Raw genomic sequence first — 25,933 nt, 5'->3', positions numbered from 1 at the left:
GGAAGGCAGGCCCCATTAGAAGTAATGAGGTGCATACCCATGCCATGCGCCCTGTGTGTCACTACATGTGCACACGCCTAATTCTTTCCTATGGGGCTTGAGCATACGCTATTTTTCCTATACACAGGGGAGTCCAGAACAGATCCCCTGTGTATAGAGAGGGTGGACTATATTTTGGCATGATGTTTGGTTTAGTGTTATTCTTTGACTTTTATATTAGCAGTTCATGGTCTGTGACACAATCTGTTCCTGGTCTTCTTTTTGCAGAGACAATGAGGAATTGGTACTTACCATGAAAGATGTCGTGGAAAGATCCAACTACATATGGGTTATTCCCCCATGTGCTAGCACACATTTCAGGAATCCTAAGGTCCAAAGTTCTTTTCAGCTACAACCGAGACAATCAATCCTACAATCTTTGATTCTATTCCATTTCCTATTTTAGCATTCCAATTGCCAATGATTAATAAGTCCTGCTCTGGTGTCTAATTCATTTCCTCCTGGACTCCAGTATAGAAGAACCTTTCAACTTTTTATTCTGTAGCTGTAGCACTGGATTATGGTTATATTGAAGGATTTTCCCTTAAGTCTTATTGATTCAGACTTTGTATTATATCTGTTGACTGCTTTTACTGCCTCTCTCCTCACCCCATTTCTTATTAGATTCTCATTTCTTGAGTAAAAGACTATAATTATCTGACTCAAAATGTCCAATTCCTGTAGCTAACTCAACCCAAGTATTGCAATATTCATACATTCCATGTTCCTATAAAATACATTGTGCAGGTTTAGACATTTCTTTCATCTCTGAGCACATCAAGAGCTGGATGTCTCTTTAGTTGCATTATTAGCAACAGCATTACTCATGCACTTCCTCAGCTGTACACCAGAGTTCATTGGGTGCCAACCAATTTGTGAGTTTCATCTTTTGTTTCATTTTGGTTTGTCTAACCATAGGGTTTTCATGGTAAAAAACTGTTAGTTCCATTGTCCCCAGGGACAATGGGAATTCAATGGCAGAGCGGCCATGCGCACATGCCATCATTGGGGACAATGTGGGCTTGCCATCCGCAGATAATTGAATCTGCAGATGGCAAGTCCATGGATCCCAAGGGCCAACCATACACCCAACAGGAAGGGAAAGATGGAAAAAACAAACAAGTAAACCATTAATTGTAGGCACTATTCTACTAAAATGAAATCTGTAAATAATTAAGACATTTAGTCTATCAGCAGCCAATGGTAACACTCATCAGCTAATGAGAATAGGTTCTTACTTTTCCAATCTGAAAGGTGTATCTCTTTACCAAATCTTTCATCTCTGGAATCAATGTTTCAGCTCCAAGAAGTACATGTTCCACAAAGAGGGACATGGAAAAAAACCCGACTCCATCGGATCCTGTTTCAATGGGAAAACCAATTCTTACTATATTTATTAAAATGCCACATTGAGTATTTAGCACAAAGGTGAATTCTGGGCTGTTGAGAGAAGGAATCTGCACAGTGGGTTTCACCCTTTTGCAGACCAAAACAGGTAGGGAAGACTGATATCATCAGAGCCAAGAGTTTTCAGGCAGTTGCCATCTTGGCCAATCAGCTCACTTCCTAGTCAAGCAACAGCCAACAAATGAGAACACGAAAACAGAAAAAAGAAACATTCCTTAGGTCCTAAATTAAACATCTCAGATGGGTAACAGCAGCCACAGAAAGAAGGGTGGATTCCTCTTCTCAACAACCTAGAATGCATTTTCACACTAAGTATCCAATGTGCTACCACAGAGGAAAGAAGGGACGGTCCCCTCAGGAATGTCTTAAAGTGAGAAAAGAAACCAAACTGGTTTAATAATAATAATAATAATAATAATAATAATAATAATAGATTTTATTTTTATCTCGCTTTTCCGCGATGATCAAAGCGGCTTACAGATTAAAATTCAACATAAAAATACATACATATCAATAAAAACAATGTAAAAAAATCATATTAAAAACTATTACACAGCCAGCTTGGTTGAATCGATCCAAAAACATTGAGAAAATTGTTACACAATAGGGGAAGAGGGCATAATGTCACATCTCATGGGGGGAAAGCTTGGTGAAAGAAAAAGGGCTTAAGGTTTAGAGAGAATGGAAGAAAGCATTGCAGCTTGTCTTTAAAAAATATTAGATTTTAGGTCCAGTGTGAAAGCTTTGAGATGCTTCCAAGTGAGTGGTTATAAAAATCTGAGGTGCCACAGAGCAGAGAGAGAGAGAGAAAAATCAACTGAAGCTTTGACTGATGGAAAGGGATGAGGGTGCTGCCTGCCTCCCCTCTCCTTGGGAAGCTTGGTTGTAGGCTGGACAAAAGGGTCCAGGCTCCAAGCTTCCCAAGACCATCCAAAACTCAGAACACCATCTGTATCGTGAGTAGAATAAAAATGTTCAGCTAGTTGTGTTAGGGCTTATGTTTCTTTTAACCTCAGCTGAATATGAACTAGATTGTTTTGTAACTTGGTAACTACTCCTAAATAGTGTCTATCTCAAGTATAAGATACTTCTTTGTTCATGTAGATTACTGATGTAGAATAAAAGCTTTCTTTTAAAGATCTCTTCTCGCCATGCTCTCTTCACTTGTCTTTTCTCAGTGTGTGCTTACTCTGTGCATCACGCACAGGAGGGGGAAGGAAAAACCTGTGCAGAGGGAGAGGTGGGCAAGATAAGCCCCTTAGTAACTTCTCACATGGCATAAATTAGTGGGTGGTGAGAACTAGATAGTGGTAAGTCTGAGTTCCAGCCTTCCAGAACAGAAGATGTCTTCCCCCAAAACTGCTGTCAGTTTTGGTACTCCTACCCCAGAGTACCAAGAGGCACCTCTTCTTGGGGAATTGGCAGCAGACACTAGGGGGCTGTGAACAAAACAGAAATCTAGATCTAGACAATGAAGGATGAAAGGATATGAAATCACTAGACCTAGAAAATCCCCTGAATTGGCAGGAAATCAAGGTAGAAGTCAGAAGTCTGACTTGTTTCTTTTCCACCTTCTTAGCAATAGCAATAACACATACATTACTATACCACTTATCAGTGCACTTAAGCACTCTCCCAACAAGCTGGGTACTCATTTTAGCGACCTATGGAAGGATGCAAGGCTGAGTTGACCCTGAGTCCCTGACTGATCTTGAACTCATAACCTTGTAGTTTATGAGTAAGTGGATGCAGTAAAGGCATTTAACCACTGCACCACCAGGGATCTTCCTAGAGACAGTGGGCATAGCTTGCTTTTTGTCCTTGGGCCCCACAAGAATTTTTTTCAAAGCATGATCGCCAAAGAGTTAGACCCCATTGGAAGCCGTGGTTAAATTCACCATGGAGTGGGCATGAAGGCTCCCCTGGTGCTGCAGTGTTAAATATTAGTACTGCAGCCACTCACAGCTATAAGGTTATGAGTTCAATCCCAGGTAGGGCTCCAGGGTCCACTCAGTCTTGTATCCTTCCGTACTTCGCTCAAGTGAGTATCCAGTTTGTTGGGGGCAATTAGTTTACACATTGTAAACCACTTAGGGAGCGCTTAGTGTACTGATAAGTAGTATAGAAATGTACTTGCTATTGTTACCTCCCAATGTCTCACCTATGTTCAATGTCTAGCAATTGTGATGGACTCTGTTGATCTAGCAAATTATGCCAAGGTGTCCAAGGTGGAGTCTGCTATAAACTGTAAGACCCTGGAGACCTCCATGAGCCCCATGTACAAAGATCTCTGGTCTATTGTCCAAAACTCACTGCATAAATAATGCAGTTTGAGACTGCTTTAACTGCTCTGGCTCAGTGCTAAGGAATTCGGAGCCAGGGCAGTTAAAATGGTCTCACACTGGATTATTTCTGCAGTGTCTTTTGGACCACAGTCATCATTCTGCCAAATATTCTCAATCCAGAATATGGCAGCTCTGGCAAACAAGGAACCTGAGAAGGAAGCCAGTATGGACAGGGCAGACACCCTGTAAACTTTATAAAGAGACCCTTCAATATACTTCTCTTCTGGGTCCTTGAAAAACCTCTTGCCCTCTTGGATGCAAGAGCTCCCAAGACCAAAGCAGTGACAGGAGAGTTCATGATTGGGGCTTTTAACTCTTCTAATGCATACTCTGAGCCATTAAGATGTCACTTTTACTTTGCACTGGGGAAGCCAAGTCTAAACTCATGATTTCAAGAAAGGTGGAGAGAAATGGAAACTCCTTCACCAATGGCTTGATCTGTAGGAGGATTGACACACCTCTCTCACTAAGCTGTGGTTGCTGCTAATCAGAAGGTAATTTGAAAGTAGATTTAAAAACAGAAACACCTAAAGTAGATATAACCCTAGAGAATAAAAGCAAAACATCATCAACATGAAAAAGCCTCTCAGACAAATCATCTTGAACAGATTCCAAGTCTGACCATTCTCCTTCCTCTTTGTCATGAGTTAAATTTGGCAGGCATTGGCTCTGAACTTGACTTCCCCCTACCAAGGAATCTAGATCAGAGCCATGATTAGAAAGATCCGTGGCTTGGGAAGGTGTCCTACACTTCCTGCAAAGGGAATCCCTTATGGTAAGTTGCCTCCCCAGGAACAACAGCAGCTGAACTTAGTGTTTTTGACCTTTCAAAGCTGCACTTCCAAGGGCCACAGAAGCCTGATGAGAGAGATGGGTTAGAAGAAATCCGCTATCTAAGCTGCTGCCAAACTAAGGCCCGGTACACATGGGCACTTTGTGGCATGGTGGCGATGATATTAGGGTTCAGGAGCGTGCAACAACCGCACGCTCCCAACCCTAATACGTACAGGTGCCGGAGGCATCATGGCGGCCTCCCATCCATACGGGGGCCGCCATGATGCCACCACCAGTGCCGTACAGCGACCAGATGTCACTGGCAGGAAGTGGTGTCATGGCAGTGCCCCTTCCTGCTTCCGGCATCGCAAAAAAAGCTGCTGGGGATGCTGCAACGCAGACACGGGGCTTATAGGGGTGGCATGGAGCCTCCCATCTGTACTGCCCCAAAATCTCCTGGATGTCAGTGATGGGTGCAGCAAGAGTATGTAAGGGTAGCAGCAGATGTTTCAAGGACTGAGAGGGCTGGAAGCCACTGAATAAAAAGGAAGCCACTGAATAAAGATACTAAGAATGACCATGCTGGCTATGCTGTATTTCAGACTGTTTGCAAGTACACCTCTGATGGCCTACAAAATGACTGCACTGGGCCTGAGAGAAGCTCCGCTACACCACATCTTTAGATACTTTTAAGAAGAACCTTAAGACCTTCTTCTTCTCTAAAGCCTTCCCCCCATGAGATGTCATTTTATGTTTCACCCCCTATGTTGACAACCTTGTAATGTTTATGGATTCTCCCACTCAGCTGGCCCTGTGTTGTTATTGTGACTGTTTTTAAATGTTGTTTAAACTGTTTTTATCTTGGTGTATTTTTTATCTAAATTCTGTATGCCGCTTTGATCAAAGTTGGAAAAGCGGGATAAAAATAAACTTCTTCTTCTTATTATTATTATTATTTTAAAATAATGGTGGTTGGGAAGGGCCTCTTCAAAATGTGGCTAGCTCCTTCACCCTGAGGGGGAGTTGAAAAAAGGCACAAATATGGGGGGGGGGGGGCTGCCAGGCAGCTCTGTTAATACATGCTGTGCTGATTTCAGAGTTACCGCAGTCAGAGGGCATAGCAAGTCTGTCTGGCGGCGATGGGGAACATGCCACAGAAGTATGGTGGTGGGAGGGGGAAATCTCCCATGAGGATACACAACAAGTCCCATTCTTTCACACTGCCATAAAAACCACAGGCTCCCAAATAAGCTTAAAACTTAATTGGCCCCCACACACGCTGCAGGAGAGGTGTGGAGGTGAGTGTGTGTGATCACCTCCTAGCATTTGCTGATCTACAACCAGTGGCGGGGGAGCTTGTCCGGTTCTGCTCTTTTAGATAAGTCAAAAAAGAAGTGAGAAGACCTTTTAGTTTTCTTAGGCATATTATCATCCCTTTCTGCACCAGAGCCATCAGAGGAGCAGGGAAGAAAAGGAAAGAGGATGAAGAGGTAGTAAGGAAGAGGTAGTAAGGAAAAGATATGTTTTATTTTTAAAAAACATCAAAAGAGAGACAAAGAATGAAAAGGCTAAGGGAAAAAAATTCTAGAAGGACAGGTTGCTTACCTGTAGCGGTATTTCTTCGAGTGGTCATCTGCGAATACATACAAATGGGTTTCACTGCGCCTGCGCAGTGCTGCTCGGAACCTACTGGAATCACTGGGCAAAGTTTACTTTGCAACATATAGAAACTTTTTGGCGGTAACTCCGCCCACCCGTTATAAGGCCCCTGCCTTCCCGCTCTTTTCCCCAGTTCCGCAATTTTTCCACCAAGCAGGTGATGGAAGAGCCAATATGAGCAGGACACTGAGGGGACGGACGGGTGGGATTTGTATGTATTCGCAGATGACCACTCGAAGAAATACCGTTACAGGTAAGCAACCTGTCCTTCTTCTTCGTGGTCTCTGCGAATCATACAAATGGGTTTAGACTGACAAGCTAAGGTATACGGCGGAGGGAGTGTCCTGAAACCAAAGCTATGGTAAACCAAAGGTATATTTATTACAATAATAAACACCTTGAACCATAAAAAGAGTCAGTCTTTTTTGTTCATGAAAAGGCAAACGTAGCAATAACATTGCTAAACCTGAGGAGGGAACAAGAGGTCATGCAAGACCGATCCCATAGAATTTGTGTAAACCAACATTCAACAGAATGTAAACAGTGTCAACTGTACAAGTGTTACAAACACAACCATAAGAAGTGTAATCAATGCAACCCTGCAACCAACACAGCCCTCCCGAAAGCTGCGTCTCAGATGGCCCTGGTGTCCAACCTGTAATGTTTAATAAAAGTTAGAGGTTGGGACCAGACGGCAGCCTTACAGACATCCTCCAAGGGAATCCCCGACAGGAATGCGGAGGATGCTGACATTGCCCTTGTGGAATGAGACCGGACCCTGCCAGGGAGAGGTTTGCCCAACAGTTCATAGCAGAGGTGGATGGTACCAGCCACCCATTTGAAAAACCTCTGCGCGGACACAGGCAAGCCCTTCTTCGGTTCCGAGTAGCATTGGAAAAGTCTCTCGGACCGACTGGAGGCAGCAGTCCTGTCCAAATAAAACGCCAGTGCTCTCCTGACATCAAGGGAGTGCAGGCGTCGCTCCGCATCCGAGGTCGGGTTGGATGCGAGAGTGGGTAACACAATGTCTTGGCACATGTGGAAAGCAGACACTACCTTCGGCAAGAAAGTAATGTCTGTCCGGAGGACCACCTTGTCCTTGTGAAACCTCAAGAATGGCTGGTCCCTCCACAAGGCACAGAGTTCGCCCGCCTGGCGGGCAGAGGTGATGGCCACAAGAAAGGCGGTTTTCCAAGTCAGTAGTCTCAAGTCCGCTGTGGCCATCAGTTCAAAGGGCTTGGATTGGAGGGCGGACAGTACCGTCTCCAAACTCCAAGCCGGTGTTGGTACCGACACAGGAGGAAACAGGTTGGCACATCCCTTAAGGAACCCTTTCACCAGGGGGTCCTTGAAGAAGGAAACCCTCCTCCCGAACTAGTATTTGGCACAAATGGCAGACAGGTAGCATTTGATGGATGTGAGGGACAACCCCTCATCCAAAAGTGCCATCAAGAACTCCAGCACCACTGGTGTGGACACCTGAGCAGGAGACAAGCCCTTTTGGTCAAGGAAGAGGCCAAATCTCCTCCATTTCAGGGCATAGGACCGCTGGGTGGAAGGTTTCCTTGCAGCCAGGATCACCGTCCTCACCGCCTCCGGCAAAGCAGTCAGGGCTGTATCCTCCAGGCTACCAGCGGCAGGCTCTCGATGTCCGGGTGGAGAATTCGTCCATCCTGGATCGACAGCAGGTCCGGACGAGGGTCGAGGCGAAGAAAGCATCTCCTAGAGAGGTGGAGAAGGGATGCAAGCCAGGGCTGTCTCGGCCACCACGGGGTGATCAGGATCGCATGCGAGTGGTCCACCGTCATCTTGGACACCACCCTGATGATGAGAGGGAACAGAGGGAAGGCGTAGAGAAGCTCCCCTGTCCAGAGGAAGGCGAACGCGTCTCCGAGGGATCCGTCCATTCGCTTCCTGGAGCAGAACTGGGGACAGTGGCTGTTCCACCTGGTCGCGAAGAGGTCGATCCGGGGGGTTCCCCACCGGTCGAAGAGGTTGCTGAGCGTCTCGGGATGGAGCCTCCACTTGTGGCACACCGATGGAGATCTGCTGAGGCGATCTGCCAGCTCGTTGTCCTCCCCGGGAAGGTGAATCGCCTGGAGGAGGACTCGTCTCTGGATGCACCAGTCCCAGATACGGAGTGTGAGGTTGAGCAGGGTCCTGGACCTGGTACCACCTTGTTTGTTGATGTAGTACATCACGGTGGTATTGTCCGTCCTCAGGAGAACCACCTTTCCTGTGACGGCGAACTCGAACGCCCTCAATGCCTTTTCCACTGCCAGCATCTCCAAGGCATTGATGTGGAGGGGCTTGTCTTGTGCGGACCACCTGTCTTTGACGACCAAGTCGAGCAGGTGAGCCCCCCATCCCTCCAGGGATGCATCGGTTGTTAGAGTCAGTTGGGCCTGGGGCTGATGAAAGGGCATCCCGGTGCAGACGTTGCGGCGGTCCAACCACCATCTCAGGGAGGTGGCTACCGGTCTCGGTACCGTGAGCCACTTGGAAGAGGGGTCTTCCAACGGAGAGAAGACTGAGAGGAACCAGGATTGGAGAGGCCGAAGACGAAGTCTTGCCCAAGGGGTGATGAATGTTGTCGATGCCATGTGGCCCAGGGCGACTTGGACGTCTCTGGCTCTCACCCTTCTGTGGGAGATGCACGGCCTGAGCGACGCTGTCAAGGCCTGGAAACGGTCCGGAGGGAGGAAGGCTGAACAACTTTCGGAGTCGAGGATGGCCCCGATGAACTTGACCTGCCTGGTCGGTGTGAAGTGGGACTTTTCCCTGTTGACGACCAGCCCGAGGGAGTCCAAGAGGTGCAAGGCGAATGAGACTGCCTCCTATAGCTCGTGTTAGGATTCGGCTGCAAACAGCCAGTCGTCCAGGTAGGGAAAAACCATGAAGCCCTTTTGATGAAGGTATGCCACCACCGGTGCCATGCACTTTGTGAAGACCCTTGGAGCCGTGGCCAAGCCGAAGGGGAGGACGTTGTAATGGTACGAGGTGGAGCTGACAGCCTTGACCGCAAGGGCCGCCGCCGAGTAGGCCTTCTTGGCCAGGCCATCCACTTTTTTCGCCTCCCGGTCGACAGGGGAGGTCGCCTGCTTCGGAACGAAGCTGTGTTGGGCTCCCTCCACGATCGCAGAGTTCGGCCTGGGGTGGTCGGCCAACCAAGGACAGCTCACCGGAGCGACTCTGTAGAGCAAGTCTACCTTGCGGGAGGATGCAGACAGGGTGGCCGGGGAAGCGACGGAAGCAGAGGGAGGCAAGGTGGAGTAGGCACCCGTCCGTGCACCCGACGTTCCACCGGATTCTGAGCGTCGTCGTCCGGGAAAGCGAGCTCGATGTCGAGAGCTCTCGCCATCTTTACGACGTGCTCGCTGAAGGAACGGACGTCGTCCGATGGGGAAGAAGGCTCAGGATTATGCATCCTCTGAGGTGAGGCTGACACCGAGAGGACATCCTCATCCGATGGTGCCTCGGAAAGAGGCAAAGGCTCGTCATTGGAGTCTAAGTCAGAGGAAAGGGCATCTGCCACTCTGACTTGGGGCCTCGGTCGGACAGGGATGAGGTCAGTCGAGGAGCGTGAGTGCCTGCGAGGTGGGGATGGCGGCCTCTCGTACACGGATACGGTCGGGACCGATTTGGACGAGGTGCCCTGCTGAGGGTCTGCTGGATGGGGGTTCAGTCTGGTGAACTCCCTGATTGCTCTGTCCTCTGATACCGACATGTAGTACCGGCCCTATTGAGTGTCCAGGAACAGGTCCGGTATCTGCTGTCTACGGGACGGGTCCTCGTAGTCGTCGTTCCCGGAGTGGGGAGGCGACCGTTGTTCCGGAGAGAGAGGAGGAACGGTGTCCTCCGTCCCATGGACGAAGTCCATGGTGGGCTGAGGTGGTGGCGTGTCCGGTACCGGAGTCAGCCGCACCTCGGGCGCAGGCTCTGGATCAAGGGGCGCTGCCGGAGTGGAGGCGCGGGCCTTCTTGGAAGGGGAACGCCTTTTGTCCTTCGCCTTTGGTGGGTCGGTATCGGGCTGATCCTTGGACGGCTTAGCCTTTTTAGGGGCAGGGTCACGACCCGTCTTGTCGTGATGCCTCGTCTTTCCCGGCCTCGGGGTCTCTTCCGATGGGAAGAATGGATTGTCTGGAAGATCCCGGAGGACAGTCGCCGCTCCTGATGCAGCCGGCTCTTTCGGCTTGGGAGCGTGGCGAGACACCTTGGACGCCCTGGAGGACGAGGGCGAAGGAAGTTGGGCCTCCGCCTTGGTACCTTTCTTCGCGTGCGAGCCCTCCGGTCTCTTTGTCGATTTAGAGGCCAGCTCGGTACCCTCAGTCCCCGAAGACTTGTGGGGGCGCTTGGAGGGTTCGTCGGTGGCGCTGGGCGGTTTCGAGCCACGGGCCACATCGGAGGTGGTGGAAGGAATTGTCCCGGCCGGGACACACACCACGCTGGAAACAGTGGCCCTAGCGGACGTCATGCTGGACACACTTGCCCTAGAAGATGAGGCAGGGGGCGCAGAAGGTGGGACGGATGAAGAGCGCGAACCTCCCTCTTGCACCTTGCCCAGGGCGATTGCCGAGGTGAGCCGGGACTCACGGTTCTTCCGGGCCTGAGAAGAGAGGGACCTGCAGAGCGAGCAGGCCTTGGTGTCATGGTTCTGGCCGAGGCACAACAGGCAGGAGTGCGGGTCTTGGACGGGCACCTTGCCCCCACAAATGTCGCACTTTTTGAACGGAGCAGGCATTTTTCCGAAGTCGTCAGAAACAGAGGAGAATTCCAAGCGAGGTCAACAGTCCGAGAGTCCGAAGCTACCAGGGGCGGGAGACAAAAGAGTGGTCAAAAACAGTCCGAGGTCAAGATGAGAAGTGATTCCAAATGCAAGCTAAAGCGAGCGAAGTTCCCTGAAGCAGCTAGCGCGGCGGAAAAAAGGAACTGGGGAAAAGAGCGGGAAGGCAGGGGCCTTATAACGGGTGGGCGGAGTTACCGCCAAAAAGTTTCTATATGTTGCAAAGTAAACTTTGCCCAGTGATTCCAGTAGGTTCCGAGCAGCACTGCGCAGGCGCAGTGAAACCCATTTGTATGATTCGCAGAGACCACGAAGAAGAAGCAAGATATTCTGAGGCACAAAAGATAAGAGAAGACAAAAGAGAGGAGATACAAAAAGCTCAGCTCTGGGCATTGGCAGGGAAAGAACTGATTGGCCAAGATGGTGACTGTCTGAAAACCCTTGGCATTAATGACATCAACTGCCTTCTCTACCTGTTCTCGGTGATTATAAGGTGATATCCATTCTGTAGATTCCTCCTCTCACCAAATTAGAAAATATACACCCATACAGATAGGAACAGAAAACTAGACACAGCAAGTTGACTCTCAACTAAGATAATTGCCTTCTGCAGAGGCAAGCAAACCCTCCATGCTTCCCAAAAGCTGCTACAAGGTGGAAGGGAAGCTCTGATTTGGGAAGAGCCAGTATGACAGACTGAAACCCCTGCCCTGTAAATTAATCTAGTGCAGAATCAGCCCAATAGTACATTTGCCTTACATACCCGTCCTTTACCTGACAGGTGGCTTGAGAGCCACACCTGTCCTCTGAGCTTCTCTAAGTGAAAGATAAACAAGAGGTTGTCCAACCATCCCAACTATCATAACTTGCAACTCCATCTCCCATTGTAGCTTTCACAAAAGCCTTTTATACACAATTGCCAATATATATGATTGCCAGCTCAACACAAACAACATGCAAAACAGGCATTGAGAGAACCAGTGGGTACCAGCAATAGAGACTTGCAGGATAGCTGACTTCCATTGCAGGTCTGAGATGTGGGTGGCTTAAATAACAGTGCTATAACTAAAAGCAATGCCTCTGATCATTAATCTCCAAGAAAATAAGGTACAATATGTTTTAAATGCCCTTACTTGACTTCCTGAAGCAATTGGTCGCATTGGCTTCTACCGCTTTGCACATAGTTTCCTGTACAAACAAGTTCAACTGGCATTTGAAGGTTCTTCACCTGTTGCAGCCAAGTTTGAGGTCTACACTGCAACATTTCTTTTTCCAACATTTCAGTGCAGGCCACTGCAGCAAGCACATCTAGTACCTAGGGTAATCAGAAATAGACATGACTGTTAACATATACACAGATAGTAAAGAGGGAAGTCCACTTCCTATAATTATAAATGAAAATTTTGTTCAGATAGTCTAGTAGTTCATATTCTCTACAGAGCAATGAATCTAAAGGAAGCCATTATCCTGGATCCCAAAGCCATGTCCCATTAATATATCAAAAAAGGAAATTGCCCATTACCGTACTTTCGGCCACCCAAGCAATGAATTTTCTGTATCAGCCACAGTGAGCAAAGCTTATTTCATGCCTATTTGCCTATTTAAAGCATTTCTATTTCACTTATTAGCCAAAAAGGCTCCTGGACTAGCTGACATGCTATTGATAAAAAAAGACAGTCAATGGCTACAGACTTATAATCTAACATGACATTACACTCTCACACACACAGGATAGATAAGCGAGTGGGGAAAAATCTAAAATGTTTCAGCTGGACTGCTGGAATGGCCTTTGCATCTCTACGTGTTATAGCCTGCCAGAATGGCTACCAGCAGTGAATGGTAAGAGGAGGAACCTGGTGGAGCTGACTTTCTAGTGGGGATGGTGGAAGTGGCTTACTCTGAATCTCATCTCCCTCTTCTGTAGACTGTTGGAATGGGAACTATGCCACCTATTTGTTTTAACAACTACTATGTTGTACCCTTCCCCTTTTTGCACTCTTGGGAAAGATCAGCATTTTCTTCCTTGCATCTTTTTTTTATACTTGTCTTTACTACACTTTGTATTATTGTTCATCACAGTTCCATCTTGAAGCATTTTCAGTCTCTCTCCCCTATGTGTTATTCAAGTTAAGCTTCCAATTTTTTTTCAGTAGAGCTGTGATAAATGCCCAGTTCATATTTACACAAAAGATTACATGCTATTTGGCATTGCAGTTACATGCAAATGATTTGGTACACAAGGGACATGAGAGGTTCCTATGTGACCTGTTAGCTGAGCAGATAAAGGGAGTGTCACAGCTACAGACATGTTGAAAATCCTTATGTACTGTCTCTCAAAAAGATTTGCATTTTTCCTAAGACTTAAAAGGAACATGCAGAGAATGCTTTTTCAGATTGTGCCTTTTCTAGGAGACTAAATGTAACCCTCACAGTATTGCTCCTACCATTTTTTTCATGTGGAACGTTGCCTCTTTGCTCAGCATGTTTATTAAGAACATCACACACAACAGGGTACACAGCAAGAATCCTGGAAAAGTTTTGCAGTCGATTCCTAAAGTGATGATAACCAAGGTGGATCCATGGGAGAGGCAGCACTCGCTCTTCTGCACTGGAAGAGGCTACCTTCATTTCCTCTATGCAGGATAAGAGGGCCATTTGCAGCAACTGGAAATGAAAAAACACAGTTTTATTCAATCTGAATTTTCTCAAATTCAGAATTAAACAATTCTCCTTATCAAGTTGAAAGTTCCTCCCCATCATCCTGTTCACCTTTGGTATAACATCTAACCAAAAATTTTGTACATAGGGGCTCTCCCACCACATATGAATGTATGTTCCTTTTGGACCACATCCATGCCAGCAACTTGGAGAAAGTTTTTTTTTTATTTATCATTGCTATCTGATGTGGGGTTTTATGATTTATTTATTTATTTTCTTATATCCCTGCCTTTCTCCCAATATAGGGACTCAAGTTTCTAATTAACTTTAATTGTTGTTCTCTTACTTTTATATTTTTAACTTTAGTTATCTGAGAGAGCCAAAACATTAAATCTTCAGTGCTTATCTTTAGGTCTTTCTCCCATATACCCACCAATCCTTCCTTTATACCAAATATTTTCTCCAAAAGAAATCTGTAACCCTTTCCTACTAACACCTTTTCTCCCCTAATCCTTCTTTTCAGTATATCCTCAAACTGTGATGTACTGTCACATGTTTCTTTTATTTCTTGTAAAGTTCTACTTATTGATATTAACTGAAGCCAATATTTCTTACCTTAATTACTCTTTCTAACTCTTGATTGCCTCCTTTGTTTAGATATTCTAATGGGTAACATTTTAAATTTAATTTTTTTATACTTTTAAACCATTTATTCCATACATGTTGTATTGATAGAAAGGGGGCCCATCTTCACATCCATAATATTCTTACTCAGTTTTGTTTGAAATATAGATGTGTAATCCAGGTTATTCACATATTTTTCAATTCTAACTCACCTTTCCTCCCCTTCATATTCAAAGTCTAATAACTTAACTATGTGAAATGACTCAAAATATAATTCCAAAGATGGGACTCTCCATCCTCCTTTTTCTTGATGTGAATAAATTAATGTTTTGATACTCTAGATTCTTTCTTTTCCATAATCCATTCTTTAATACTCTTTTCCCATTTTCTAACCATCCATAAAGGAATTATTTCTGGAACAGTTTGAAAGAGATACGGATGGGATACAGACCGCCGCTTTGAGGCGGTCTCCCGCCGGCGCCATTTGCTCCGTGCGGGAGCCGCAGCAGCCAAACCGCGCGGCTCCCGCGCGGAGCAAAAAAAGAAGCTCCATTTCGGAGCTTTTTGCGGCGCCTCTATGACGTCACGAGGCGCCGCTGGTGCATTTGCGACATCATAGGTGCCGCGACATGTCTGGACGCTATGTGTCCAGTACGTAAAGATGGCGGCGCCCATGTGGAAGGGGCGCAGCCATCTTGTACATATTGTATACGTACTAGGGTTAGGGGGGTGCGGAAGCACCGCCCCTTCCTAACCCTAGTACGTATATAATACGTACTATATGGCGGTTTGTATCCCGCCATAATAATTTTGGAAGCAGCATCATTTTATATACTCTTATTTTAGTGAGGATATTCAATTTTTTGTGGGACTACTTCAAAATCTGGCTATTTATTTCCCCCCAAACTTGATTATAATTAACTTGTATTATATTATCCACATTAGTGATTATATATACTCCTGTATATTTCATTTCCTTAACCCCCAATTTCAATCCCATTATATTCTATAATCTTTTTTTTTTGTTGTTGTTCTTGCCATTTGGAATTAAGAAACATTATCTCTGATTTTTTAATATTGATTTTAAGTCCTGATACCTGTTTGAATTTTTGCATTACTCCAATTAACTTTTTAATAGATTGATATGGTAATTGTGTAGTTAGTAAAGCGTCGTCAGCAAATAAATTTATCTTTATTTCTCCCTTCCCAATGATATAATCTGTGATTTCCTTTTCATTTCTTGTATCACTGGCTAAGGGTTCTATAATTAATGCAAAAAGTAATGGAGAAAATGGGCAGTCTTGTTTCATCTACTTTTTAATCATTATGTTTCTAGAACGATTATCATTCACCAAGATCTGCGCCTCATTACTGCTATACAATTCTTTAATAACATTACGTAAGTTTTCTCCCAATCCAAAGTCTCTATATAGCTTATGTGGATAATTATGATTTACTGAGTCAAACCTTTTGTAGACGTCTAACTTTACTAAAGCTAATTTTTCTTTTTATAATGTTTTGCATTGTGAATTATATTGAAAAAGTTTCTAATGGGTCCTCCCTTTTATAAAACCATATTGATTCTCTTTTATTAAATCTGGTAGATAATGTTCCAATCTATTTGCCAATATCTTTGTAAAAAATTGTTAGAATGACATAATGTAATGGGTTGTGCATGGTATTGAGGAGTTGAAGGAGCTTTTTGCCCTGATCAGTACCCTTCTTCTTGAAGGATTGTCAAAACCAAGCCAGTGCCGACTGTCACCTGCCTGAGGATGAAGAAGATTATGATGGATACTTCTGTCCCCTCAACACAGAAGGCCTGAAAGAACTCCTCTGTCCATACAAGGAGTGCTGCTGACCATACCATTGTCTTGGAGTGAATTTGTAAGATGAGACATACCATACTTCTTCACTGTCGTTTTCATTTTGTGCTTGAAGTAGAGGTTTTGTTTTGTTTTTTGTCAATTTCTTTGTTAAAAAAGACCAGAGTCATTGAAAGGCATGTCATAGAATTACAAAATCATCGAGTTGGAAGAGACCACAAGGGCCATCCAGTCCAACCCCCTGCCATGCAGGAACTCTCAATCAAAGCATACTTGACAGATGGCCATCCAGCCTCTGCTTAAAGACCTCTAAGGAAGGAGAGTCCACTACACTCTAAGGGAGTTTGTTCTACTGTTGAACAGCCCTTACTGTCAGGAAGTTCCTCCTAATGTTGAAGTGGAATGTCTTTTCCTGTAGCTTGCATTCATTGTTCTGAGTTCTAGTCTGTGGAGCAGCAGAAAAAAAGTCAGCTCCCTCCTCAATATGACATCCCTTCAAATATTTAAATAGGGCTATCATATCACCTCTTAACCTTCTCTTCTCCATGCTAAACATCCCCAGCTCCCTAAGTCGTTCCTCATAGGGCATGGCTTCCAGACCCTTCACCATTTTAATCGCCCTCCTTTGGACACGCTCCAGTTTCTCAATGTCCTTTTTGATATGTGGTGCCCAAAGCTGGACACAGTATTCCAGGTAGGGCCTGACCAAAGCAGAATAGAGTGGCACTATTACATCTCTTGATCTAGCCTTCTTAGCTGCTGCATCACACTGTTGACTCATGTTCAAGTTGTGGTCTACTTAGACTTCTAGATCCCTTTCACATGTAGTCTTGTTCAGCCAGGTGTCCCCCATCCTATATCTGTGCATTTAATTTTTTCCACCCTAAGTGCAGTGCCTTACATGTCTCCATGTTGAATTTCATTTTGTTAGATTTGGCCCAGCATTCTCTGTTTAATAATCTGCTCTAGAATCTTTCCTGGTATTGATGTCAGACTAACTGGATAATTGTTGGGATCCTCTTTTTTTCCCTTTTTGAAGATGGGGACAATGTTTGCCCTCCAGTCTGCTGGGACTTCTCCTGTTCTCAAAGATTATTGTCAATGGCTCTGATATTACATATACCAGTTCTTTTAATACTCTTGGATGTAGTTCATCTGGCCCTGGAGACTTAGATTAACAAGGTATTCCTGTACTATCTCTTTATTTATTCTGTGCTGAATTTCCCCTATTCTGTCCTCTGTTCCATCTTCCTCAGGTTGAGCAAACTTTTCCTTTTCTGAGAACACCGAAGCAAAGAAGGTGTTGAGTAATTCTGCCTTTTCTCTGTCCCCTGTTAGCATTTTGCCATCTTCTCCACACAGTGGCCATACCATTTCCTTCTTCTTTCTTTTGCTGCAGACAAATCCAAAAAAAGCCCTTTTATTGTTCTTAACCTCTCTAGCAAGCCTGAGTTCATTCTGCACTTTAGCTTTTCTGACTTTACCCCTACATATGCTAGCTATTTGTTGGAATTCCTCTTTGGTGATTTCCCCATTTCTTATACATGTTCTGTTTAAAACTTAGCTCAGTTGAAAGTTCCTTAGTCATCCATCCTGGCTTCTTGAGACACCTCCCATTTTTTCTTCCTCATTGGAACTGTTTGAAATTGTGCCTTCAGTATCTCCCTTTTGAGAAACTCTCATCTGTCTTGAACTCCCTTCTCTTTTCATATTCCTGACCATGGGATCACCTCGAGTATTTCTCTAAGTTTACTAAAATTAGCTTTCCAAAAATCTACAATGTGTGCCTGATTATGCCTGGCTTCTCCTTTTCATTGTATAACAAACTGTAGGAGAACATGGTCACCCCCACCTAAGGATTCCACGACTTGCACCCCATTAACTAGGTCATCCCTGTTGGTTAAGATCAGATCTAAAATAGCTGACCCCCTAGTTGCCTCTTCCACCTTTTGGACAATGAAATTGTCTTCAAGGAATTTGCTAGACCTGGGGTTTGCTGAGTTTGAATTCCAGCAAATGGAGTGGGCATGCGTCCAAAGATCAGACGAACGCAGCCACACATGCTGTCTAAAAGCCACAAACCAGCAAGTACCTTATCATGCAGTCAGCAACGTGGCAGACTGACCTGATGTGTTGCACCCCAAAGAAATAAGCCTCAGACTGGAGAGCATGAGCCAATCTTCTCTCCTCATCAGGCAACTTGTACAGAAGAGGTAACACTCTCTACTCATGCATGCAGAATAGATGGCTACTTGAAGGCTCAAGGCAGCAGCTGAATAAAATTTATTGGCTAACCATCCAACTTACGACCATTCTTGTCTGTCAGGCTTGAGGAAGTGTGCAGGATAGGCTTAAGCTGTAAGGTCTCCACGAATGCAGAATTGGGCTTAAGATGTTCAAACAGCCATGTTGAATCTGACGGATTAAACCGATACAAATTCTCTTTCTAGAAGTAGGAGGCATGATGGACGGGGTGATTCAGGAGTGTCTGGCAATTCTTGACGTCAACGGCAAAAATGAGATCAACGCTGGTGTCGGTACCTTAGATTGAAGCCGCTCGTAGATAGGGTCCAAAGGATCAGACTCATTGTGAGCAACTTCAATGTCCAGAGCATTGGCCATTTTTAACACTTGTTAGGAAAATGAACAGATGTCATCAGTAGGTGACGCTGATTCATGGACCATGAGAATATGAGATGGAGATCCATCCCTTAATAAGTCCAATGATATTGAAACAGATTCAACTGAACTCACATCAGAGTGGGGGGACACTGAACGAGGCAAGAGCAAGAGATTGCCGTTGAGGTAGAACTGGTGGAGGGTGTGTCCAAGGACTACAGGGATGAGACACCTTCACCAGAGATCAAGACCATCAAATCCAAGCAACTCATATCGACTGAATGATCACTGGGTTGGGGAAGTCACTACACAACCTGGAGGTTCATACACGTAATGATAATATGGCACCTTAAATCCATATGTGGCAGGAAGCAAGTACCAAGCCGTTGCCCTATTGAATACCAGGTATCTTGAAACATACCAAAAACTGGTGATGTCCAGGGGCTTCTCAAAATCAACATTGCTCAGGTTTAGATCATAGAGGAGACTGTAGGTGAAGGAGACCAGGAGGATGAAACCAAAAGATGATCTAACACTTTATGAGGTGGTGACTGCGTTCTCTGAGGAATATGAGGTGAAAAAGCTTTGAAGTTGGGCATGGAGAAGCCACTTGAATTGGAGAATCCACAATCTCACCTTCTAACTCTGAGCTCACTTGCACCTCCACCACCGAAAGAGGGGCATTCGGGGATAGAGGCCTCGAAACTGAAGCAGTTTCACAATGTTCAGGGTACTGAGGAGCTGAAGAAGTCAGGCCGTGGATCTTCCTCAGAAGAACGCTTAGAATGCTTTTTCTTTTTGGGTTCCTCAGAACGATGTCCAGAAGCAAACACAGGCAGAAGGGATCAACCTGGAGTCAAAGGGACGTCACCTCTAGCCACAGGAGGACTGGCAAAATCCTTCCTAGATGGGATATTGACACCAAGACTCGGTAGGTCTTTCGTTTTGGTGCTGAATGCTCCTTGTTGGGTTTGGCATGGTGTTTTGAGGCTCAATCGATGCAAACACGATGCCAAGATTTCTTGGACTCAGCGTGCCTGCCAGCCTCGATGGGATGAGTGGATTTATCCTTTGAAGCAGAACTCGGCAGGGCCAACACCATAGCAGACAGTGGCACCGAGGATTTTAGGGCTTGTTCATAAAGAAATGCCCTTAACCTAGAGTCCCAATTTTTCCTCGGCTGAGGAGTAAAGGCCTTACAATGAACACAAGTGTTGATGTTGTGTCCGCCCAAGCACAGGAGGGCGACTAAAATGATGAAGGGTCTGAAAACCATGCCCTACAAGGAATGACTTAGGGAGCTGGGGATGTTTAGCCTGGAGAAGAGAAAGTTAACAGGTGATATGATAGCCCTGTTTAAATACTTGAAGGGATGTCATATTGAGGAGGGAGCTGACTTGTTTTCTGCTGCTCCAGAGACTAGGACCCGGAGCAATGGATGCAAGCTATAGGAAAAGAGATTCCACTTCAACATTAGGAGGAACGTCCTGACAGTAAGGGCTGTTTGACAGTGGAACAAACTCCCTCGGAGTATATTGGAGTCTCCTTCCTTAGAGGTCTTTAAACAGAGGCTGGATGACCATCTGTTGGGGATGCTTTGATTGAGATTTCCTGAATGGATTTTTGATCCTGTGGTTATTTTGAAGGAGGAAAATAAACAATAAATTAGAGAGGAAATCAAAAATTATTTTGATTTAAATGATAGGGGAAACATTTCAAAACATATACTATGGGATGCATTTAAAGCAATGGTAAGAGGGAAATGTCTAAGTATAGAAATAGGAATTAAAAAAAAAGAAAAAATTTATATAGAAAGAAATTGATAGAAGAAGTGGAATTGTTACAAAAAGAATATAATAAACATAAGAACCTAACTATAAAAGAACAATGGGATTAAAAAAGAGAAGAAATTAAAGAATTGGATCAAACAACTATATTAAGAAATCAAGTGTATATTAGGAATGAATTTAAGGCATGGGATACTAGAAGTATGAAAAGTTGGGCCAAATCTCTCAAAAAGAAAAAAGGGAAAAAGAGGATTAGTAAAATAAGAGGGGACAAAGATGAAATAATAACCGATGAGGAGAGAATAAGAGAAGTTTTAGTTAAATTTTATGAAAGGCTGTATGAAGAGAAGAAAGTGGAGGATCAAAAAACAAATATAAATATAAAATTAATGGAAATACAGAGTAATCATATCAACTCCCCAATAACCAAACAAGAGGTAAAAAGAGTAATACAAGATCTAAAAGGATTTAAATCTCCTGGCCCAGACGGATTCACATCTATATTTTATAAAACTTTTAAAAATGAATTGAGTGAGCATTTGAATAAAATTTACAATGAAATATTGGATAATAAAATAATCCCAGAAACATGGAAACTATCTGAAATTATATTAATACTTAAACCCAATAAAGATCCAGCCAATTCCGAATCTTATCATCCTATCACACTAAGCAATCAAGATTATAAAATTTTAATGAAAATCTTAGCCAATAGATTAAAAGAGTATTTACCCACTTTAATTAAAGAAGAACAATATGGATTTGTGGAAGGCAGATATATTTATGAACCGATAAGGAATATATTTAATATACTACATCATGCCAAACAATACAAAAATAAATTAGCCTTGATAAAACTAGATGTTTACAAAGCATTTGATTCAATAAATCATGAATATCTATATAAAATCTGTAGGGATTTTGGATTAGGGGATAGGTTTAGTGAAACCATCAAAGAAATATACAATGACACAGAAGCACAAATCATGATAAATGGAGAGAAATCAAGAAAATTTAAAATAAAAAGTGGAGTAAGGCAAGGTTGCCCACTTTCCCCTTTATTATTTATATTAGCAATGGAACCGTTTGCAAATATGATTCGGGATGCAGAAGAGATAAAGGGATATAAAATAAATAAAGAAGAGATTACCGTATTTTCTGGCCTATAAGACGACTGGGCGTATAAGACGACCCCCAACTTTTCCAGTTAAAATATAGAGTTTGGGATATACTCGCCGTATAAGACCACCCCTCTTCCAATGTACACCAAATAAAAATTTAAAAAACATCATATTTGTTTTCAATATGGTAATTTTAATTCAAATGCTTATGACAGGAAAACTGTCACTTATAAACATAAGGCTGTTTGTCATCAAACATGTAAACATAGAACAGTGGAAGTGGATTAAACTTTTCCTAATTCACTCTAAAACTGAAAAGAAACAGCGCTGCCATGCTGTTTGTCTTCTAAGCTGTCAACCAAACTGGAACTGACGATGATAGGAGGAAGATAATAAACAATAGAGAGAGAGCAAGTGCTGGGCAAGTCCCTGGTGAGTTAGCAATGCCCATCATAACTGCAAGCTATGGTGTTTCTACAGGAAAGCCTTCAAAATCCTCCTGTTCGTCATCTGATACCATAAATACATCAATGAGATCTTGTGAAACACTTGTAAGGCAGTCATCGTATGGATCGAACTCTGTATCAGATGGTGTAGTCTCAGCTTCGGCTTCCTCTTCATCTTGCCACAAGTAGTCATCCTCCATACCATCTAATGAATTTGATATGCCACACTTCTTGAAAGACTTGATTACTGTTTCTGCATCAATATCATTCCAGGCTTTTATGACGAATTTGCACAAAACATCCAACTGTGGAGCACGCATGTTTCCTCCTTTTGTGAATGACTTTTCGCCATTAACCATCCATTCATTCCACTGTTCTCAAATGCGATCTTTAAATGGCTTGTTTAGGCACACATCCAGTGGCTGTACCAACGATGTCAATCCTGCAGGAATAACTGCCACATCTGTGTTTAGTCTTGCAAGCCTTTGCTTGGTGCTGGGAGTTAAATGAGCCCTGAACATATCCCACACCAGTAGACTACGTTTTTTAATAAGTCCACCTGGTCGCCTGCTCCATACATTGTCAAGCCATAGCTTTACCCCTTCTTCATCCATCCAGCCTTTTTCATTCACATGTACAAAACAACCAACAGGGAACTTGAGTTTTGGCATGGTTTTTCTTTTAAAAATAATCATTGGTCTCAGTTTGGTGCCATCAGCTGTGCATCCTAATACCACTGTAAAACTGGATTTCTCATGTCCTGTTGTTTTAATTAAAATTGTTTTTTTCACCTTTTTGATGGACAGTTTTATTTCCAACCATATCAAAATTCATTGGAGTTTCATCCATATTTCCAATACTGCTTAACACATAGCCATGTTTAGTGCGCTGTTGTATTACGTATCTATGGAAACGAATTACTTTGCTATCAAGATCTGCAGGTAATTTCTGAGCAATTTTTGTCTTTTGCCTCAGTACCATATCATGCCTTTCCATGAATCTAGTACACCAGGATATAGTGGCCTTAAAATTGTTGCTGTGATCTGGGTTAGATTTGGCCCACTGAAGTGCAAACAGACGTATTTGATTTCTTGTCACTACATAACCATTTTGGCAATGCTCATTCACCATGTCTGCTACATGTTTTTCAAGTTCTGGCCAATGTGGGGTGCCTCTTCGTAATGCACACTTACCCCTTGGCATACTCCTTAATGTTTTTCATTTGCTTTCCAGTCCGGAACCATCTTTTCTGTTACTCCATATTGTCTTGCAGCAGCACAGTTATTATGTTCCCTGGCAAAGTTTACAACTTTAAGTTTGAAACTGGCTTCATATTTCTTTCTTCTTGCTGATGAAGCCATGATGGGATTTTGATTGTTGGATAGTTCTATACAGTACTGTATGTACTGGTGCTGTACTGTATGAACAGGTACAGGTACAGGTACTGGTGCTGTACTGTATGTGGTACCCAGTGTACAACAACCGGCCAATCACAGCAAGTGATGTGCTTGGCTTATGATTTATTTATTTATTTATTTATTTTACTTATCTGTCTATCTATCTATCTTATTTTCTGTTTTTATTTTTATTTTTAATTACTGTATGCATTTATTATTTTTATTTTTTTGAACACTAGGGGGGGGGCGAGCTGCTATGTGTTGCCAATGTGGTGACTTTCACACGAAAACGGGGACTTTTCAGAGACTTTGGTGTGATTTTGGTGATTAGTTTTAATGGTAATTTTGAGAGTTGAAATAAGTATTTGGTGAGATGGGGGGGGATTTGGTGAATTTTGGCCAAACGTTTGGGGAATTATCTTCGAGGCTTGCTGGCAACAATTCCCCAGGCCTTTGCTGAGGCCTGCAAAGCCTGCCTTGCATGCAGGCAGTGCCCTGGCCTATTAAAGGCCAAGTTAGGGGGCCTGATGCCCACAAACGCTGGCTTCAAAAGGCCTCCAGAGGCCTGAGAAGCTGGCAGTTAGGGGTGCGCGCGCACGCGCGCGCACTAGCTTTTCAGGCCTCCAGAGGGCTTTGGAAGCCAGCAGCCAGGGAGGCCCCCTCACACCGGCTTCCAAAGTCCTCCGGAGGGCGTCCTCCGGAGGGCTTTGGAAGCCAGCAGCCAGGGAGGCCCCCTCGCGCCGGCTTCCAAAGTCCTCCAGAGGGCGTCCTCCGGAGGGCTTTGGAAGCCAGCAGCCAGGGAGGCACCCCTGCGCTGGCTTCCAAAGGGCTCCGGAGGGCTTTGGAAGCTGGCAGGACAACCAGGTAAGTGCTCTTACCGGCGTACAAGACCCCCCCCCACCCCCCCACCCCCCAACTTTTGACCCCGTTTTAGAGGGTCAGAAAGTAGTCTTGTACGCCGGAATATACGGTAAGTTGAATTTATTTGCAGATGATGCTCTGATAGTGACACAAAAACTGAATCAAGCTGTAACCAAGTTATTGGAAATATTTCAGAAATTATAAAAACATTTCTGGGCTTAAATTTAATATGGATAAATCAGAGATAATGTTTATGAATACGAATTGGCGGACAAAAAGAAATCCAAATTGAGTCAGGATTGAAATTGGGGATTAAAAATATGAGATATTTAGGTGTAAATTTACCAACTAAGTTAGATAATATTGTACAAGGTAATTATAATCAATTATGGAAAAATTAATAATCAAATTTCTAAATGGACAAGTAAAAATTGGAAAATGCTAACAAAAATTAGAATGTTCAAAATGATGGTTATACCTAAGTTTTTATACTTATTTCAAACTATCCCAGAAACAATTCCTAGTAAAGTTTTAAAGAAATGGGATAGGTCAATATTAAAATGGATATCAGGGAATAAAAAAGCCAGATTATCTAAGGCATTATTATATGAGCATCAAAGAAATGGAAATGGAGGATGGGGAATTCCATCACTCGAATTATATTTTGAGGTGGTTCAATTGTTAAGAATAATAGAGGTAGAATATAATCATAATACAAAGTGGGTTAAATTAGAAAGACAGAGCAATCAAATGGAGTTTGTCTCTATCTTTCAAGGGGAAATATGGGGAGGGGGAGAAAAAGAGAAAAGAATTGGTCCAATGAGGGTGAATTATAAAATATGGGAGAAGTGGAGTAAAAACCTGGGTATAAAAAATAGGAAGTGGCTACCAATTGAATATTTAAACAAAAGTAACAATGAAGATCTTGGAAAGATAATTAAAAAATTAAAGAATGAGGGATTTAAAATAATTGGAGATTTGTATGATTTAACAGGGGCACGAATTCAGGAAGAAAAATTAACTTTTTTAATAGGTAAGCAATATTGGATTCAAATAAAAGGGATAATAAAATTACTAGATGAAACACAATTAAATATTGATGACCAAAATGAATTATTAGAAGAAATAATTTTAAAAAATTAGAAGGGGGTAAAGGACTAATGGGAAAAATTTATAAGAATATGTTAATAACCCAATTTAGAATGATAGAGGGATTGAAAATGACATGGCAAAAAGATTTATTGGTTGATATAGATAACATTAAAATTTGGCTACAAGAAATTGTTAAAATTAAAAACACAAATGTAAAAGAACAACAAATGAAAATGATCGGAAAATGGTATAGGACACCACACCAATTAGCATTTACGAATGACAAATTTCAATCCAAATGTTGGCATGGATGTGGAGTTAAAGGGATATATATACATATGTGGTGGGAATGTCCATTTGTACAAAAAATTTGGACTGAGGTTAAGCAACAGATAAATACAATTATAGGGATAGAAATACAATTAAGTAAAGAAAACTGCTTGACTCTCAATTTAGGGGAATTAGGATTGAATAATAATCAAAAATATGTAACAA

General features: G+C 43.4%; 1 protein-coding gene across 1 annotated transcript in view; it reads right to left on the bottom strand.

The window, feature by feature from the left end:
* RNF213 (ring finger protein 213) overlaps positions 1 to 25,933 on the bottom strand; it is a gene marked incomplete at its 3' end in the record, with an annotated part of 236,290 nt that overhangs the window by 43,603 nt on the left and 166,754 nt on the right. Inside the window, 4 exon segments of the mRNA XM_042447563.1 lie at positions 1,278 to 1,379; positions 1,381 to 1,399; positions 12,141 to 12,322; positions 13,438 to 13,671. Of these exon segments, the coding sequence (XP_042303497.1) occupies positions 1,278 to 1,379; positions 1,381 to 1,399; positions 12,141 to 12,322; positions 13,438 to 13,671 (537 nt within the window).

The sequence above is a fragment of the Sceloporus undulatus genome, chromosome 2 (assembly GCF_019175285.1).
Source record: "Sceloporus undulatus isolate JIND9_A2432 ecotype Alabama chromosome 2, SceUnd_v1.1, whole genome shotgun sequence".
In the NCBI taxonomy this organism is placed as follows: domain Eukaryota; kingdom Metazoa; phylum Chordata; class Lepidosauria; order Squamata; family Phrynosomatidae; genus Sceloporus; species Sceloporus undulatus.
The sequence above is the reverse complement of the archived record's forward strand: the minus strand, read 5'-3'. Positions and strand labels throughout refer to the sequence as shown.